The 16,995-nt window shown below is 40.9% G+C and overlaps 2 protein-coding genes across 5 annotated transcripts in view; one reads left to right on the top strand and one right to left on the bottom strand.

The window, feature by feature from the left end:
• rnf223 (ring finger protein 223) lies at nt 1–11,790 on the top strand. 2 transcript variants are annotated; one of them, XM_079360527.1, is made up of 2 exons: nt 1–47; nt 10,804–11,790. In XM_079360527.1, exon 2 carries the CDS (start codon nt 10,888–10,890, stop codon nt 11,572–11,574), a length of 687 nt encoding a protein of 228 aa, XP_079216653.1. In that variant the 5' UTR covers nt 1–47; nt 10,804–10,887; the 3' UTR covers nt 11,575–11,790. The 2 variants fall into 2 exon arrangements, with proteins under 2 accessions (XP_079216653.1, XP_079216652.1); XM_079360526.1 differs by lacking the exon at nt 1–47 and adding an exon at nt 6,303–6,603.
• A 1,687-nt stretch (nt 11,791–13,477) lies between these two features.
• The window catches only part of ptpn11b (protein tyrosine phosphatase non-receptor type 11b), a 40,795-nt gene continuing 37,277 nt past the window's right edge, over nt 13,478–16,995 (bottom strand). For all 3 annotated transcript variants that reach the window (XM_079360508.1, XM_079360505.1, XM_079360506.1), the window contains exon 16: nt 13,478–16,653. The gene's annotated coding sequence lies outside the window, so the exon portion shown is untranslated. The remainder of the gene's footprint in view (nt 16,654–16,995) is intronic.

A 16,995-nucleotide genomic window follows, 5' to 3' on the forward strand; every position in this document is an offset into this window, starting at 1 on the left:
TGTGGGATAGGACAAGACACCAACTATTCAGCTGTCGATACAGACACGTGAGTATTTCTCTGTTTTCATCGTCTCCTCGGGCTGTATGACAGGATGCGTGTGTCCACAGGTGATTTTTTTTAACAACATAACAATAATTTTTACCAAAATGTAATTATGCAAAAAAAAAAATACACTTGGCAGAGCTGCAGCCATAAAAGCCACATGTTGTCAGCTTGTTTGAAAATGAAGATCTCGAGCCAAACGGAAACATTGCAGGGTTCAAAAGTGCGAGCTGTGTTATGGGAAGATATTTTCAACTTGTCATAACCTGCTGTAAACGTGAGTCCTGTGAGTGTGAGAATCCGAGAGGACAATTTGCACCCTGCGTATGTCAGTAACTGTCTGTTTATTTCTTGATTGGACCGATAAACGCACCTTGATAAGGACTATTTTCAACGTTACGACGAATACTTTCCACTTCCTCAAAGAATGAAGAAAACAGAGAGCTCCACCGAGCCTTTCGAGGCCAAAGATTACTTGAAGAAGAACGTGACTGTTTTGCAGTTGTGTGTCATAAAGATAAGCTGATGACCCGAGCTGGCCGACAGTAAACTGTGTATCAGACCTTCACAAGCTTGTAAATCAACGCCTGTGTTAACCTGCTTTGTTTTGAACCTCACCTGTCAGACAGAGATAAGACAGCACCGTCAGAAAATATAGTGACTGGACCTAAAACCTCACATTCACCAAAATGTGAGAACATTTGATGCATCATGATCCATACCAGTAGACTGCATGTACCCCTTTGTTTGCAATAGAGGAAAGTATGAGTGGTCTTAACCTTTCATTTAAATCTGCCAGGAGATGACCAGCTTTCAGGAAACATTTTCCATGAGAGTGTTTGACATGAATGTTTAAGCATCTACTCGTCTCCATTAAATTCCTGTTCCCCGCAACTTTTTTTATTGCGTTTTTATATCACGCAGGAAAAAGGTTCGGAGGGTTTTTATAGTCATATAAATGAAGTGTTATTAAAAATCGAGATAAGAACGACTAGAACGCGACTCTGGATCAACTCTGACCGAGCCCGAAGCTATAACTGATACCCACTTCATGAACCTGTTGAAGTAGACTCGTGTATTTGGGTCAGATGTGTGTTATCTTTGTCTGTTTAGGAGGCTGATAACAGTGTGGAGTTTTTTGGTGATTAAAATAATACATGTTCCTCTGGAGTCCATATCACCTATAGGGCTTGAAGTAGGGCACTAAACATTCCCCTGAGGCGTGAGGCAGAGACCTATCAAGTCTCATGTAGACCTCAAAGCAGGCGACCCGGGTTCAAATCTGACTTGCATCTCCTTTCCAGCAAGGCAAAATACAAAAATACATTGTGTCTGGATATGATACATACTAACTATTTTAGATATTTAATGAGCGTAATGAGACATTTTTGTCCAGAACTAGTCACAGTTGAAGTATTTATGGGTGTAGACATAAGGTAAGTCAATGATTATAGAAGTCTTTTTCTTTTCTGAGAAATGTTTCTTTAAATACTGACTTACAGTCAAGATAAGATGAGAAGAAACATCCTGCTGAGGAAATGATTTCTGGACTGTCCTGAAGTTTTACAGAGAACATTACATTCATAAAAAACATGACATAAAAACAAACATATAACAATCCAAGCAACAATAAAACAACCTTTCTTATGACATAAAATAAATTCAGAGAAAGTTTACGCTCACTAAAAACGTGTTCTTTGGATTTCTCTCAGGGATGCATCAGTGTAATATCGGCTGATGTATCAGCTGTGTGCAGAACCGATGTTTGTCTGTTGTGTCGAATCAATTTAGTGCACCTCACGACTGATTCAGAGAAGAGTTTTTTCATTGGTCAGATGAAGTTACCAACAAACTCTGATCTGTATTGATGGTCAAACATGAGAGAACTAGACGCCATATGTGGGAGTCTTAAAGCAAAAGAAGTCATGAAAAAACATCTGTGTTGGAATCGGCTGAAATTGTGATTATCACAATTAGTGTGTTCCTAATTTAAAGGGATTAATACACAAGAGAACAAGTGATAAACACTCATCGGACACTTTATTAGGTGCACCTTGCTAGTACTGGGTTGGACCCCCTTCTGTCTTTCATTCTTTGTGGCATAGATTCAACAAGGTGCTGGAAACATTTCTTTAGAGATCTTGGTCCATGTGGACGTGACAGCTTCGCACAGTTGCTGCAGATTTGTCCGCTGGACAACAATGACATGAGTCTCCTGTTCCACCACATCACAAAGCTGCTCTATTGGACTGAGATCTGGTGACAGTGGAGGCCATTTGAGTACAGTGAGCTCATTGTCATGCTGAAGAAACCCGTTTGAGATGATATGAGCTTTGTCCAGCAGGAAGTAACCATGGTTATTCTGTGGTCGTACTGTACTGTAAGGGTCGGACATGAACAGCAACAACACTCAGGTAGGATGTGGCATTTAAACGATGCTCAGTTGGTGCACAGGGGTCCACTCCACATATCTCCTACACCATTAACCTCCCACTACCAGCCTGGATCATTGATATGAGAAGGGATGGATCCATGCTTTCATGTTGTTCATGTCAAATTCTGACCCGACCACTTGGATATCACAGGAGAAAAATCGAGACCGATCAGCCCATGCAACCTTTTTCCAATCCTATATTGTCCAATTGTGGCGACACTGTGCACACTGTAGCCTCAGCTACTCTGACCTCTGACATCAAAGAGAACACTTTAGATGGTTGTGGGTGAAAATCCCAGTACTAACAATTATTGAAATTGATATTTCACTGCTGTGCATTACACTTGAAGTTTTAACCCGAGCATGACCTCAAGTGTTCGGATTCGACCGCGTGGCTGAGTGTAAGAGGTAGAAAATCTGTTTCGTCGGAGTTAATGTGGACTGAGTGAACACACAGTAAACACTGTGTCATTTTTACAGCCTGCCTGCACACACAGCTTCTCCGCTCACGTGTCTCTCTCCCCATCCTCATCAGCAGCCTCACCCCTCCCTCCACCCTGCAAGACAACTTACCGTAGCTCATTTCTCTCACCCAGCCGCCCCCTAAATCTCTGACGTGTTTATAATAACGGCCGGTTCATAGATTCCAGGCAGGGGAACAGCTTTTTTATTGTATTCCTTCTCCTTCCTCAAAGCACTCACAACTCCACACCCAATAAATGACTCTGCTGATATGATACAGCAGTATTTGTGTTTAAGTTACTGAATAACTCCGTCAGATAGACAGCTGTTTGGGCCCATAGTCATTAGTCATTACCATAAAATAAAATAACTAATCAAAGAAAACATGCTAATCAGTCTGTTCCTGGAGGTTGTTTGTTATTTTTATGTCCACTTCCTGGATTTAATCATAGAAAAATGTTCCAAAGGCTTTTGACTTACAGATGTTTTGGGATAAATCCTATTTTCTCGTCACAGTCTCATGAGGAGTAAAGTGGAGTACATTTAATTAAACAAGCAATCTAACAACATGTGGCTAACACGGTGGCTAGTTGGTACTTAAACGCCATTGATAATCGCTACTCATTCATGTCATTCAATAACTTTGTTCCTTTCTCAGCGTTAACTACTGAGGCTTAAAGTGTTTTTTTAATGTAATTATGTAATTTATTTTATTATATTATTAAATGTCTGATAAAACAATCATGTTACATTTACAGAAAATAAAGTGCATTAAACTGTAAAAAATAAGTAGGATACAGTATCAGATCCATGGAGTCTACATTACATGGGAGTTCCTATACCTGCTGCAGTTCCACCTCAATCCACAACCCCTCGACTCTGAGTGCTACATACTGTATATCATTAACAGTCTTATTTCATCGTCATAATATTACAGTGAATCTGAGATCTGCTCAACTTCCCCCTTTCTAATTAAACGCTAAAAGGACTTGAGCAGTTTGGGGTGAGATGTTTTGCCTCAGGACACATCGGATGTGTGGCTCCGTCTCTCTCTTCCTGCATCTCTTAAGGCCGCACAGTTTGAGCAGTTGGTTGTTTCCCATGATGGATTCACGTTGGGTCTTTGTAAATAATTCAACAAAGAGTTTGCTCTTTTACCTCCTTGTGTAAAGTATCTTGAGATAGCATTTGTCATGAACTGGCGCTACGCAAAGAAAGACTGATGGATTGAAATGTCTTGTTGCCGAAAACAGTTTGAGCCACCGTGCATTCATGTTATTCATTAACATGGATGCACAGATGTCTTTGTTTCAAGAGGAGGCTACTGAAAAGGACCAAAACATGACATCACACCTACATTTACCCTTTAAGAATCATTGGAGGATCTTTGAACATTCAGGCATAAAGAGGTAAAAACATAAAGCCAGGAACATTTGCATCACAAATCTGCAAATTTGAACTTCCGAGTGTTTAAACACTCAAAGCCGACTGCACGCGTCTGTCAAACGTGACCAACTTTTTGTAACACAAGTTCAGAGTTTTTTGCCCAGAACTTTTAAAAGTCACTTTGTTTAAAGATTAATTGTGCTTGGTGCGATCACCCCGCCCAGACTGCAGTTCCTTGAAGTCCAGTTCCTTCGGTTAGCGAAGGATTGGGAAGGTCAGTTATTGTATTTCAGGGTGGTTTGGATTACACATAATGTTTAGATTTTTATTTTACTTTGTGCTCTCCTTGAAGTCTGAGTCATTTTGTTTCGAGTCATCCTAAGGAGTAAGGAAGGAGACGGTCACTTTTATAATGTGTCTGGTTTCCCCTCGTCTAACCCTCGTTAAAGAGTTTGTTTGCTTGTGAAACATGACTTTTAAGGTTATTTAATAACTTTTATCACATGCAGGCTGCACTCGTATAAGGCTCACTTTACGTAATGTAGTTGTGATCAGCGAACTGAACTGTCCAAAGGTAACTCCAAATTGGACACAAGCATTTTCTTTCAGACATTTTGAATTCTAAATTGTGGATCCTGACGACCTCTGATGCAGTTTGGAGTAATCGATCCATTTCCCCCTTTTTCCTTTTTTCGTTTACTTCAGGGCTTTCACACCTTTAGCTTATAGAGTAAGACGTCAGGAAGAGAGGGTGGGGAGGGATTTGTGAGAAAGAAACATGTTGGAGTTTAAGGCCATCTCTCGGCCATCTGTGCCCCCAGTTTCCAGTCTTAATATAATAAAGTGACAGTTAAGTCATTTTCAGTGCGCCCCGGTTTATCTTTTAAAAAATATCTGAGTCTCAGAAAAGAAATAGAAGACCCACCGGTTAAATTTGGGGGAAAAAAACGTAAAACTGTTAAAAATTGATGGAAATTTCACAAGACCTGGCATCCCCTGTATCAGTCTGTGGAAGATTCAGTCTCATTAACTAATGACTAACTGAGAAGATGACACCATAGGAGTGACATGACGTTTAGAACTGGGGAGGGGGGAAGGAGTTGTGTAACCTTTTTGTTGTCATCCTCTCTATTTCCTCCTTTTCCATGTTTGTCTTTCCTTTTCTTCCGTCTCTTATCGAACGCTGAATGTGTTTGTTTTCTTATTTTCAACTTCTCCAACAAACATGACATCATTATTTTATCGTAGCCAGAAACATTCCTGTTGAATTAATCGTGTATGGAAAAAACAAAAGCATGAGTTACAAAGAAGCTCTCTGGAAACATCCAGGATTACAGTGTTGATGTTTTTAGAGACTTTGTATGCAGGTCAGGAAGTGAAACAACGGACTAGTGGGAATCTCATCCTGATGCTTTAACAGCGATCACGTCGAGATGTGGTCAATGATCTTTGTGCGGGAAAGTTTGTCCTTAAACATACCGTGTTTAAGGACAGACCGTTTCAAAATCTGGGAGATTTATTTCTTGTTTGTTTAATGTCCAAAAACATACAGAGTGTCACAGCAACGTATGACTCACTTTGTTTGTATTTCTTCATTCTTAGTTCTTGGTTAAAAAAGATGCAGTTCTCTTGAGTTTACTATGAGCGGGTCATTAAAGGAATGAAAAGGAAAAGTAAAAGGTGGCTGTCAGTTAAAGGATTCATTACACTGCATGTGTGTGTGTGTTTGTATATTGGGCCTGACCTGAGGGGAGTTTGCATTTTTTGTGTGTTTTTGTGAGAAAGAGCAGAGGAGGGGAAAATATATCAACATAGAAAGAGACAGCGAGGCGGGATGAGAGGGCAAGAATGTGTATTAGTCTCCTGAAGTCTACCCCTCCTCCTCCTCCTCCTCCTCCTCCTCCTCCTCCAGACACCACCTCAAGGCTGAGACGCTCTCCCAGGACATTTGCATAAAGTGCTAAATAGGGAGCTGATGGAGCAGAGCAGGTGATACCGGCCAACGGACACACATGGAAAGGAGGTCCTATAGCTGACACTCACAAAGACTGAGCTCAGAGCACACACCTCCCAACACACACACACACACACAGACACACACAGACACGCTCACACCTGTGACTCAGGCAGAGAACTCAGACCTGCACAGAGGAGGACTTATACAAACCTCACGCTCTCCCCTGCTGGGATCTCAGAAGTGTTTGATTCCAGAAAAATGTATTTTGGACTTCCACAGGAGTGAGCTGGGAGAAAAACAGATCTCACATTATTCGACAGGTAAATGTAACCTTTACTCTTAATGTTATAGAGTTTTTGTGCTTCAGTTTGTGGCTTAACATGTCTAAGTATTTCAAGTACAACAGTTTTTTAATTTAAGCATCAAAAGAGAAGAGAACACCTGGTTTCTTTTAAGAATTACAGTACTTAGATCTAAGTGATAATTCTCAAAGCTAACACCAAGAAAACCTCATCCTAAACAGCTGGATTAAAGCATTGTGCCTCTTATTATCTCTATCTATCTATTTTTATTCAGTTTAAAAAAAGTAAACCATGCACATGGATAAAAGAAAAGAAGGAGCAGCTGCACGAGTCAGTTGTCACATTTCTTCAGTATTTCCAGTTTGCTTTCTCAACTGGCCTGTTTGCACATCTATCTGTTCCTGTTCATGTTCAGTTGAACTGTCGGTAGCAGCCCCCCCCCCCTCTCTAAAACAGCAGGTAGATCGAGTTTCATTTACTTTTCAAACTCAGAACAGGTAGAGCAGCATCGGGGACGATGGGTTTAACTGAACGTGTATATGAAAGTAAACACAGCTGAGCACAAGACAAAGGAGCTAAAAAAAACATGACGGTTGAATAGAAATTTGTCTAATATACAAAGTGAGTCTTGTGACCAGAGCTATTTGTATATTAGTAGGTCAGTAGGACAGGTAAGAGAAACGTGCCACAGACTGAGATAAGGGTTCATAAATGCAGCTAAAAGAAGGAATCTATAGAGAAATAATTAAAGGACCTTCATGTTTGACGTTTGGATGTCTTTTCTAGATCTGGCTTAAAGTAAAGGCTATGTACTCTCAAGACCTGGAATAAAATGTACCTTATAGAAACCCTGCTTTGACCAACAAGGACAAACAACCTCCAACTGACCTTAATGCATGAGGAGAAAAATGTGTCAATTCATAAAAGTAAAAAACGTAAAGTAATGCAGCAAGTATTAAAACAAAGCACACCTCCTGCATGTTTTCTGTGTGTTCCTTAAATGTCAGATACTGATATAAAACAACACATAATCCACTTTACAAACAAAGACTGACAGGAATTTAAACTGACGTCTGTGGGAGGTATTTACGAATCCCTCTTAAGAAACCAGCAGACATGAAACTGTGAACCGTTAGCTTAGACTGAAAATTATTATTATTATTATTTAGACCTCACACAGTAAAGGTCACATCAGGTACTGAGCTAATCAGGTGTGAGGTTTGTTAGACCGGAGTTCAAATGTAATAGATTTTATTATAAGCCATAATTAAGTCAAAAAAAGAGGCTGTAAATGCATTCAAGTCCTCCTGGAGATTTTTTATTAAAATGTGTTTTATCCAATATAACACATAGCCTGTCTTTGTGTTGACTGTTTGAGGAATCATTAAGGGTGCAACAAAGCGCAGCCTGAAGCACTCGCCAAAACTGCTTTCAGCTGGTTGATTTTTGACAATGTGAGACTCTTTTGTTGCTCAGTCCTCCCAAGGTTGCTGTTGACTCTGTTCAACAGGTAACATGGCCCGAGGCTTTGGAGAACAGTTTATTTTTGAAAAGACCTTGAGCTTGATCTCTCTCTTGACCCGTGAATGAGGAGTGTGTACTCATTAACCGTTTATGAACCTCTATAGATCTGAATAAACAATCCTTAAATATGTCAAAGGTAGCATGCATTTCTGTGGAGAGTGAAATACAACATTTTAAACTAAACTGTGTGTTGGTAATGTTTGTCCAAATATGAATTACTTTATTCAAGCAAAGTTACCATACTGTTTCTATAGGGTGCCATTAAAACAGCCTAGTAGTTAAGAGTTAATGCATTTGTAAGAGAAGACATTATTGCAATTGCATTCCTTTTCTGTCATTATTAGATGTAAGAGGGCACAAATATAATATGTAATATATTTTATTTAAAAAAAAAAAAAAAGATGCGTTACATTGATTTATATTAGTACAAGAAGCTCCAGAAAATTGCCATACCTGATAATTGAATGTCAATTTTTGCAACAGGGAAATCAAGAAGAGATCTGTGCTGAGGGGAATCTTGAAACTGATAAGACAGGTGTAATTATACCGAAGAATCTGTCCCCATCCCACTAAAGCATGTAAGAATTCAGCAGAGACGAAGAGAGAGCGAGAGTTGGCGGTGCAGGAATTTCAAGGGTAGATGGAGCGATTAGATGCAGAACAAGCGGGGACTTTGTGTAGAAGGAGAGTTCTAGGGCAGGCCGGACCATGAGGGCACAGAGAGGAGAACACCTGTGGTCAGGCCATCCTTCATCCCTAACACACAGCCTCCTTCACATTAGGGGGCCTTTAATGTGAAACCTTTGACCCCAAAGTGACAAGATATTAACTGGTGAAAACCTGAACATCATCTTAAGAATGAACGGCAACAAAGAGGTTAGAAATGAAAAAAGAGAACTGGTCAAGTGGTGCAAACGTAACAGAATCCAAACATGGTCCAAGTTTAATACATTCTCTTTCTAACTTTCTCAAACATTCATGCTTAAAAAAGTCAGAGCAGCCTCCTGTGTTGGTCCCTGATGCTTTTCCAGGTCGGGGTCCTTTAAGTGACTTGCTGAAAAACGTTCTTCCTTCAGCTGATTAGCGCAAGAGAGGCCTCAGGCTAGCTCGTAGCATGCTACGATGGCTGACATTAATTCAAACTGCTCATTCAACTATAATGTTTGTGTGTGATAACCGTTAGCATCAGAATAATTTGTAACTCATAACTTATGTATTTAGTTTTAACTTAGTCTGATTGTTTTAGTACAAAAGTAAAACGTTTTTTTTGGTTAATAGCACAATCAAATTGTTAGCATTTTTCAATTTAAAATCCATGGCGGCATGTAAGCCTCTGCTGTTTAATCCACTGAGTACGTAGCTGTGACAGTGGAAAAAGATTAAACTTTTGTAACTGTTGTCTTATAAAGATGCCAAGATGAAAACAACATGCAGTCAACCAACAAACTTTCAAATTTGGATAGACGCTTGTGAAAATAAGCGCTTCGTCTACATTTTTGGTGTAAAACTAAATTAATGAAATCTAGGAATAAAGGTAGCTCACATTGGATCTGCAGAATGTAATCATCCTATTTCAATACTGCCAATTTGTTCCAGCAATTTCCAACACGCTAACTTTTTGGGCTGTTGTATTTGAGGCTAAATCGGGCTAATGGTTAAGCTTGCTATTATGATTGCATTAAGGAAGAAAGAAACATTAGTATGACGTAGCCAGAATAGTTAAGTAAAAGTGAAAAGACAGACTACTTTTTACCTTATTTCTGGCACGCTAACACTTTGGCTTCAGCATTTTTCTTTGACACTGCTAATATATAAGGTTGTTGAGTCTTTTAAAACCGGTTTCTCTGCAATGGTCTAAGTTTTACTTTTTAAAAGAAGGTTCCAGCACGCAAAGGATGGAAGCTAGCAGCAGCACTGAAAACGAGTAGCTTAAAAGAGCTAGCAAAACTTTGCTACATTCTTTTAGCGTAAATACACCATTTACTTGTTTGATTACATGTATTCTGAATATCACCACCCAAATTGATATTGAAATATTTGAAAGTGCAGATAAACCTAAGAGAGTGAGAGAGAAGCAGTACAAACATAACAATGTCTCTTTTATTACCAGATACACTCTGTACTCTGAGACTGTGAGGACAACGTTTGCCCTCTACGCTGAGGTCATGAGCAAAGAAACATGCACTTTCCTGCACACTACTGCTGGGCGCAAAGGGAACATGAACGATTCAATTTTGCACTTGTGATACAACACTGCTCAAGAAAAGGCTCATTGTTAATTTTGATTGAATAAAAAGGTCTTACATTGTTCTATCTTGGCTTGATACTTGTAGTTATGGTTGCATTGTGTGTCCTTGAAGAACCGTGTGTCCTCAATAATACATCATATTTCACACAGGAAATCCCCAACAACGCTGGACAAATTTGACCTGTTTTTTTACATCACACCCGTGATTGAATTACTCACTGACAGACCGAAATCCTGTCAGCTTTGTAATATCATGTATACTCTGCATGAAGGTGAAACTAGTTCAAATTCTACATTGTATGAGATTGAGTCAAAGCTTGTTGGGATTATGATTGTTGATGACAAAAATGGTTTGCATTTGCTTGGGCAATTTTCACGATGCTTTCAGCAACATTGAATCTGAAGTGTAAAAACTAATCTCTACTTTTTATTCTCTGTTTTTAAAGATAATCCAGACCAACAGTAGGAGAGAAAAAGGCCTGTCCAAAGAAGGCTCAACAAAGGAAAGGGAAGTCTTATATCTCCTGAAGATGGAACAGTCTCCTCAGATCTGGCACATGCAGGTTGACAATGCTGGAGAGCTGCAAAAGAAAGTGTCGATCGCTGGTCAGCCAGAATGTTCAATCTGCTACAACACCTACGACAATGTCTTCAAAACACCGAAGCTGCTGGAGTGCACCCACACCTTCTGCCTGGAGTGCCTCTCCCGCCTCATGGCGTTCTCCCTTGCAGACCAGGAAAATGACGGCGGCAGCGCTCACCTCTCCTGCCCCTTCTGCCGCCAAACAACCACGCTGCCTGAAGAAGGACCTCCGGCTCTGACCACAAGCCACGAGGTCCTCTGCAAGCTGCCCAGCCACCAGCAGCATGAGGAGCCGGTGTGGCTGGAAGGGGAGAAGCTCTGCTACAAAACCAGACACAACGCCCCGGACAGTCCCACAGCCTTTTGCGTCTGCATCGACATCGGGGCCAGCAAGTCTGCCGCGCCGGCCCAGTCGCAGCCCCGGACTTCTGGCATTCTGGACCGGCTTTCTGACTGGAAGAGGATGGTGCTGTTCGTTGTACTCATGGTGCTGCTTGTTGTCGTCGTATTGTGGCCTCTACAGTGCGTTTTCAGCACTGGGAGCATGCGTTGCATGCGGGAAACAAACCCTCCAGAACCCACTACAACTACCACCACCTTCAGCCCGCTCGCTCGCTCTGATCTATCAAATTGAACTTCTAAACTCGTTGGACTTCTCGGTCACTTTCGACACAACCCTTAGGCTAACCCTTTTACATTCTTTGCTCATAATTACAGAACGGGTGCTATAAACAACTGTCAACACTTTTCACCTGCAATAGAGCCACAGATTTGAGACAACAATTCAAACCTGGTGTTGGGCGAGAAGTCAGAGTTCAGCGCCGCTCAGTGTTGGTTTTAAAAAGGCGGTCTGGCGAACCCCAGACTGTAATGTGTCACTGTAATTTTGAGTTTTGGTTACCTATGCAAGTAAAATCAGTAAAGTGTTTAGCATCTTTCATACTCATATAAAAATTCTACAAACAGCAGCTTTAACTGGAATAAATCCCTCTCAAGCCCGTCACCAGCAGTCCTCTCTATCAGAGACTCGAAGCACGTTTGCACTTGAATCAACATCTGTAATGGGAAATGACGTACGACTTTTTTTGGTACATGCTGGACCTTGATGTTATAGTGACACTTTGCTGAGGATCAGAAACAGAGAACATGAGTGGGTTGATTTGTTGATATAGCCTGCCAAACATGATGTCGAAGAAGCTGGCTTTATTTATGCCAAAAGTTGTTTCAATTGATTGTGAACTTTGCTGTGCAAATATCCAGTTGGCTGAAGAACAACAAAAAGTCCAGATCGTAAAGAATGTAATCACAATGTGCCAACTGAGAACTCAAACTGTTTATATATTGTATATTTGATTTGTATGTTTTGATATGTCTTTGTTTACAGAACTATAATAAAAGGTTAGATTTCAGCTTGGGTCATTATTCTAGATCAGTTATGCTTTACGATTTTTACACAGCAGGTGCGGTAAATTTCCCTGAAACACCACCCAGCAGGTGACGCGCTTGAATGCAAATTAAAAAGTGTTAGTTTCGACATCAAGTTTTAATTTCCTCCCAATGTGAACCTTAGACCCATGACGACAAGAGCAAAGCCTTCCTTTGTCGTCTCAGGGAGTTGTGTTCATTTACACCTGGATTAGGAGCGTCACATGAAGGACAAGTAAAGGCTGTGGGGGTTTCCCGACGTTCTCATCTCTGACACACACTTGATAAGAAGCTTAAACGTATGTTAAAATGTAATGTTCATTAAGGAGCAGCTGTAATAAAAGTGCGACTTCCTGAAGCACCACCAGGAATCATGGATAACTAATTTAATGCAGGAAGAAAGCCTCAGACATGGGCTTGAGAAACACACAATTGTTTCCGTCAAAGTAAATGCAGATTAAAATAAATAGTAGGAAGAATGAACACTGTATGTAGACAAATTGAATAAAAGCTTCTTCTGATTTAATGCCACTTTGCTCCGGAGCATTTGAACTGCACGCCTCCATAAAAAGAAACGTGTTGTTCGTTCTCTCCACTAAAGGAGAATAAACAGCCGTTTTCCTTTTGGACACCAGCCACATAAAACACTTTATTTTTTATGTTTGCAGCTCTCGTGTTAAAATGCTAAAAATGACATTTATATCAGCCCTTATTTCAAACTCACCACTCCTCCAATCCTCTCCTTCTTTACTTGAGGTTTTACAGAACTCCTCCTCGGGCTACTTCAGGAAGGAAATAAATCACCAGTACTTTTAAAGTTCATGATTATGATGTTTCCAATTAAGCTTTACGTTTGTTATAGTGCAGAGATATTTACAATTAAAGAGACAGACGAGGGGAGAAAATGAACAGAGAGCAGAGTCTGACACAAACAGCCATATATAAAACACTGTCCTGTGTTTTTCTATTATTCAAGAGCAGGGACTGAACCTTAGAGAGTCTTGTTAGACGTTTTTGGTTTTGTTTTGGAGTACAGTTTTCATTTCCCTCCTCCAAATAGAAAAACTTCTCGATGTTCACTTGCAAAAAGAAACGAGCATGGTTCACGTGTGTGTGTTGTTTTTTTTAGTGCCATCATAGATTTTTATTCAACTATATGACAATAAAACCATTTGGATGCCATTTCTCGCAGCTCGTTACATCATCGTTGTACAGCAAGAAGGCGTCTGGGCAGAGCCAGTGCAAGAAGAGGAACAACACTCAGGATACCATGACACACTTCAGGCATACTGGGACCGTCACAGGGACAAAAAAAAAAAACAAACAAACATCAATATCATGTTCAAGTACATTTGAGAGGTTCAGCAGAGAAATATTGTGTCACTTCTGCATACCTGTGTACACTGTTTCACCTCAGAGCCAGAAGTGACTGAACCACAGTGAAAGGACACCACTCATAATAATAAAATAATAATAATAACTCAGACACATATAAAATGCAAGTGTGGATGAAATAATTAATCTTAAAACACAATTTGAAACATCTACAAAATATAAAGAAAAGAAATGAAACACTGATGGCAGAAAATCTAGTGCACTACTCAAAACACGTCCACAGTCGACGGGCTTCATCCACACAGCCTGAGGCCAAAGATTCAGCAGTTTCACACTTTCAAGTATTGGTATTTTTTTTTTCACCGTATCATAAAAATATGACCAACAGAGGCAAAGTACGCTATAATAAAAACTCAAAATCATCGACAGCGCGAGAGGGTTCAAAACATGGATACAACAGTCAGAGGGACAGATCAGAAAAAAAGGTACAGGTGAAGAACAACAGGATTCAAACATCTTCATTGTTCAAATTCCACCTCAGAAATGTCATCAAGTGGGGCGGCAGATTCCCGACAGGCCTTCAGAAACATTTCAAAGCCACTTGGAGAATCAAACATTTATGTACAATGGCTGAAAAAAGGATCCAAGCTTACGATCCAAAAACAATAAACTGAACCTGATGGGACTAAAGTTTGGGTCATGTTTAGTCTTTAAGAAATAGTGAGAGGTCTTCCAGAAGTTTTTTTTAATTAACTGAAGCACTGAAAGGTTATGTTTGTCAGCCTATGGAGCAGGCCTTTAAAAAGCTGCTCCTGGTTTTCAGAAAAGACTACTATATCTGAAATGTCAATGTTATACTGATGCAGGCTACACTCCTACTTTATTTGGATATCACCCACAAGGTAAAACATATTTTATTACATGTTTTTTGGGTGCAATAACTGAGAAAACATATTTCTTGACAATCACAAGCTGCAGCTGCATGAACTTGCGAGCTGAAGAAAAACAAGATGATACGAGCCTGCGAGTGTCCTTGACATAGTCGCATATTTGTCTTTTTAGAGAGAAAGGAATGGACAGGGCAGAAAGTGCTGCACACTTATGTTTAGTATTTAGACCTTCAAAAAGGTAGACAGAACAAAACAACCTGAAGAAGAATAATCTTCCAGTATTTTACTGTCTCACAAGCTTTCTCCTGAAAACATCGGTTTGGGCTTTTTGGGCTGATTTCATAGCGAAACAGTTGATCATTTTTAAAACTATAAAATAACATTTGTTGTTGATAAATTCCACACAACCCCACAAAAAAACGTTCATATTGTCAACTGAAACGTAGAAGCAAACTGGGTGCTGGTTTAGCTCAAATGGTAAAGCGGACGCAGACCGCGTACCGAGGCATCGCCCACAGCACACTTGTCGCTTCTTCCCCTTCCGGCCCGGGTCAGCGTTTCCTGCCTCTCTTCAGCCGTGCTATCAATAAAAAATGTGAGTAAATACGTAAGAAAGACAGTTTATTATGACATCATTCTACCATGTGAGACTTTGTTTCCGATCATTATTGCTTTGACACATTTGGGAAATCAGCTGTATTTGATTATTTGAGGATCTACATTTCAATGTGGAGGCTAAAAATAGCTCACAATCTGCCAGACAGTGCAGAGGGCTCAGTGCTCCACGCCTCCACTGTCTTCCTTGTCACGTCAATGACACCGGCTTACACGCCCGGCGATCATCAAGCCTGGATTACGGCCATCTTCTAAATTACTTTTTGGAGACAAATCTATTCTTCAATCTCAGGCAGATGGCCATCTGGCCGACTGTAATCGTCCCCCCCCCTCTTCCCTCGTCTCCTTGTGACGATGTCGTCCAACAGATGTTGAACTGCTTCAGACCTGCTGATTACTAAGACAGCCAGTCAAACAACTTCCACTGCAACCATCCATTTAGGAATCCACACAACCCGTTTCCTGTCAAATGTGGACATCAATAAACCATTACCACCAGCTGCTAAATCAAAATGAGGGATGGGATTGCGGCCTGAACAATTGTGCTTAAACATCTGTTTCACCAAGTGTTGCTCATAAATATATAATTCCTGTATACATATATTAAGATAAGTCTCATATGTTACACAACCATGACACCAAAAGTATCAACAAAAACACCAACAAAGAAAATCAAACAGGCTGATTTTAAAGGACAGAGTACGGAAAAGAGAAGAAAACAATTGTTCAAGAATGAGTTGATACTCAAAGTGGAACCTAAATGAATGTGAACCTGTTTTTTAAAAGAAAGGAGGACTTGCTTGTGCCTCATATGCCCTCATTACATAACCGCCCCTGCCATCAATCAGCAGCCACATTAATAACCACCACAGCTGGAGAGACCGAATGCAGCAAAAACAGTCTCAGGTTAAAGTTCAAATGACAAACCACCAAGAACAGAAGCAGAAGGGTGCAAAACAAAAGGATTTCTATGGACACACAGCTTAGTTTTGACCTTTCTTGGGTCCGGTGCAGGTCTGCTCAGTGCAGGTGGGGACAGACTCTGTTCTTAATCTCTGTCCCACAGAGGAAAAAGCTTCTCACGTCAACTTAGGTTTCCAGGGTTAGGAAAGCAGCAGAGATGCAACAGCAGGTTTTTGGGAGGCTGGATTACAGACACATCCTGTAGCAAGGCACTTGTTCTGGTCGAAGGAGAAAGAGCGGGGACAAAAAGGGTCCTGAGTGAGAGCGTTACGCTGTAGAGTCCTCCTCTCGACGGAGGGTAAGGCTTACTCCGGACGAAGAGGTCCAGCAGGACGGCAGCAGCAGCAGCAGCAGGAGTGGGGTCAGCTCACAGCATTCAGCCCCAGCAGGGTCCACAGACATGGGGGGGGGTGTAGTCCGAGTAACGCACTCCCCCCTGAGCCGAAGGATTCTCAGGCGCTGACGAAGCGACACTCTCGCTGAAACTGAAACAAACACAAACAGAGTCAGTGGCTTGAATCAGGGGGTCTGAAGAACTGTTGTGATTTATGATGTTGAGTTAAAAACAAGAATTACTAAACATACACTCTACCCAAGCTTGTTGGTGACTATAAAGTGCCCGTGGGTGTGAATGTGAGTGTGGCTGGTGGTCTCTAAATGTCAGCCCTGTGATTGAATGATAAACAGTTCAGGGTGTGACCCCGCCTCTCGCCCAATGAAAGCTGGGATCGGCTCCAGCCCCCCGCGACCCCGAATGTGAAAAGTGGCAAAGATAACGAACCTGACAGGACATATGTGAGACGGTGCAGACGCAGCTGTGTGAACAA

Source organism: Symphodus melops (genome assembly GCF_947650265.1).
Source record: "Symphodus melops genome assembly, chromosome: 13".
Taxonomy (NCBI): Eukaryota; Metazoa; Chordata; class Actinopteri; order Labriformes; family Labridae; genus Symphodus; species Symphodus melops.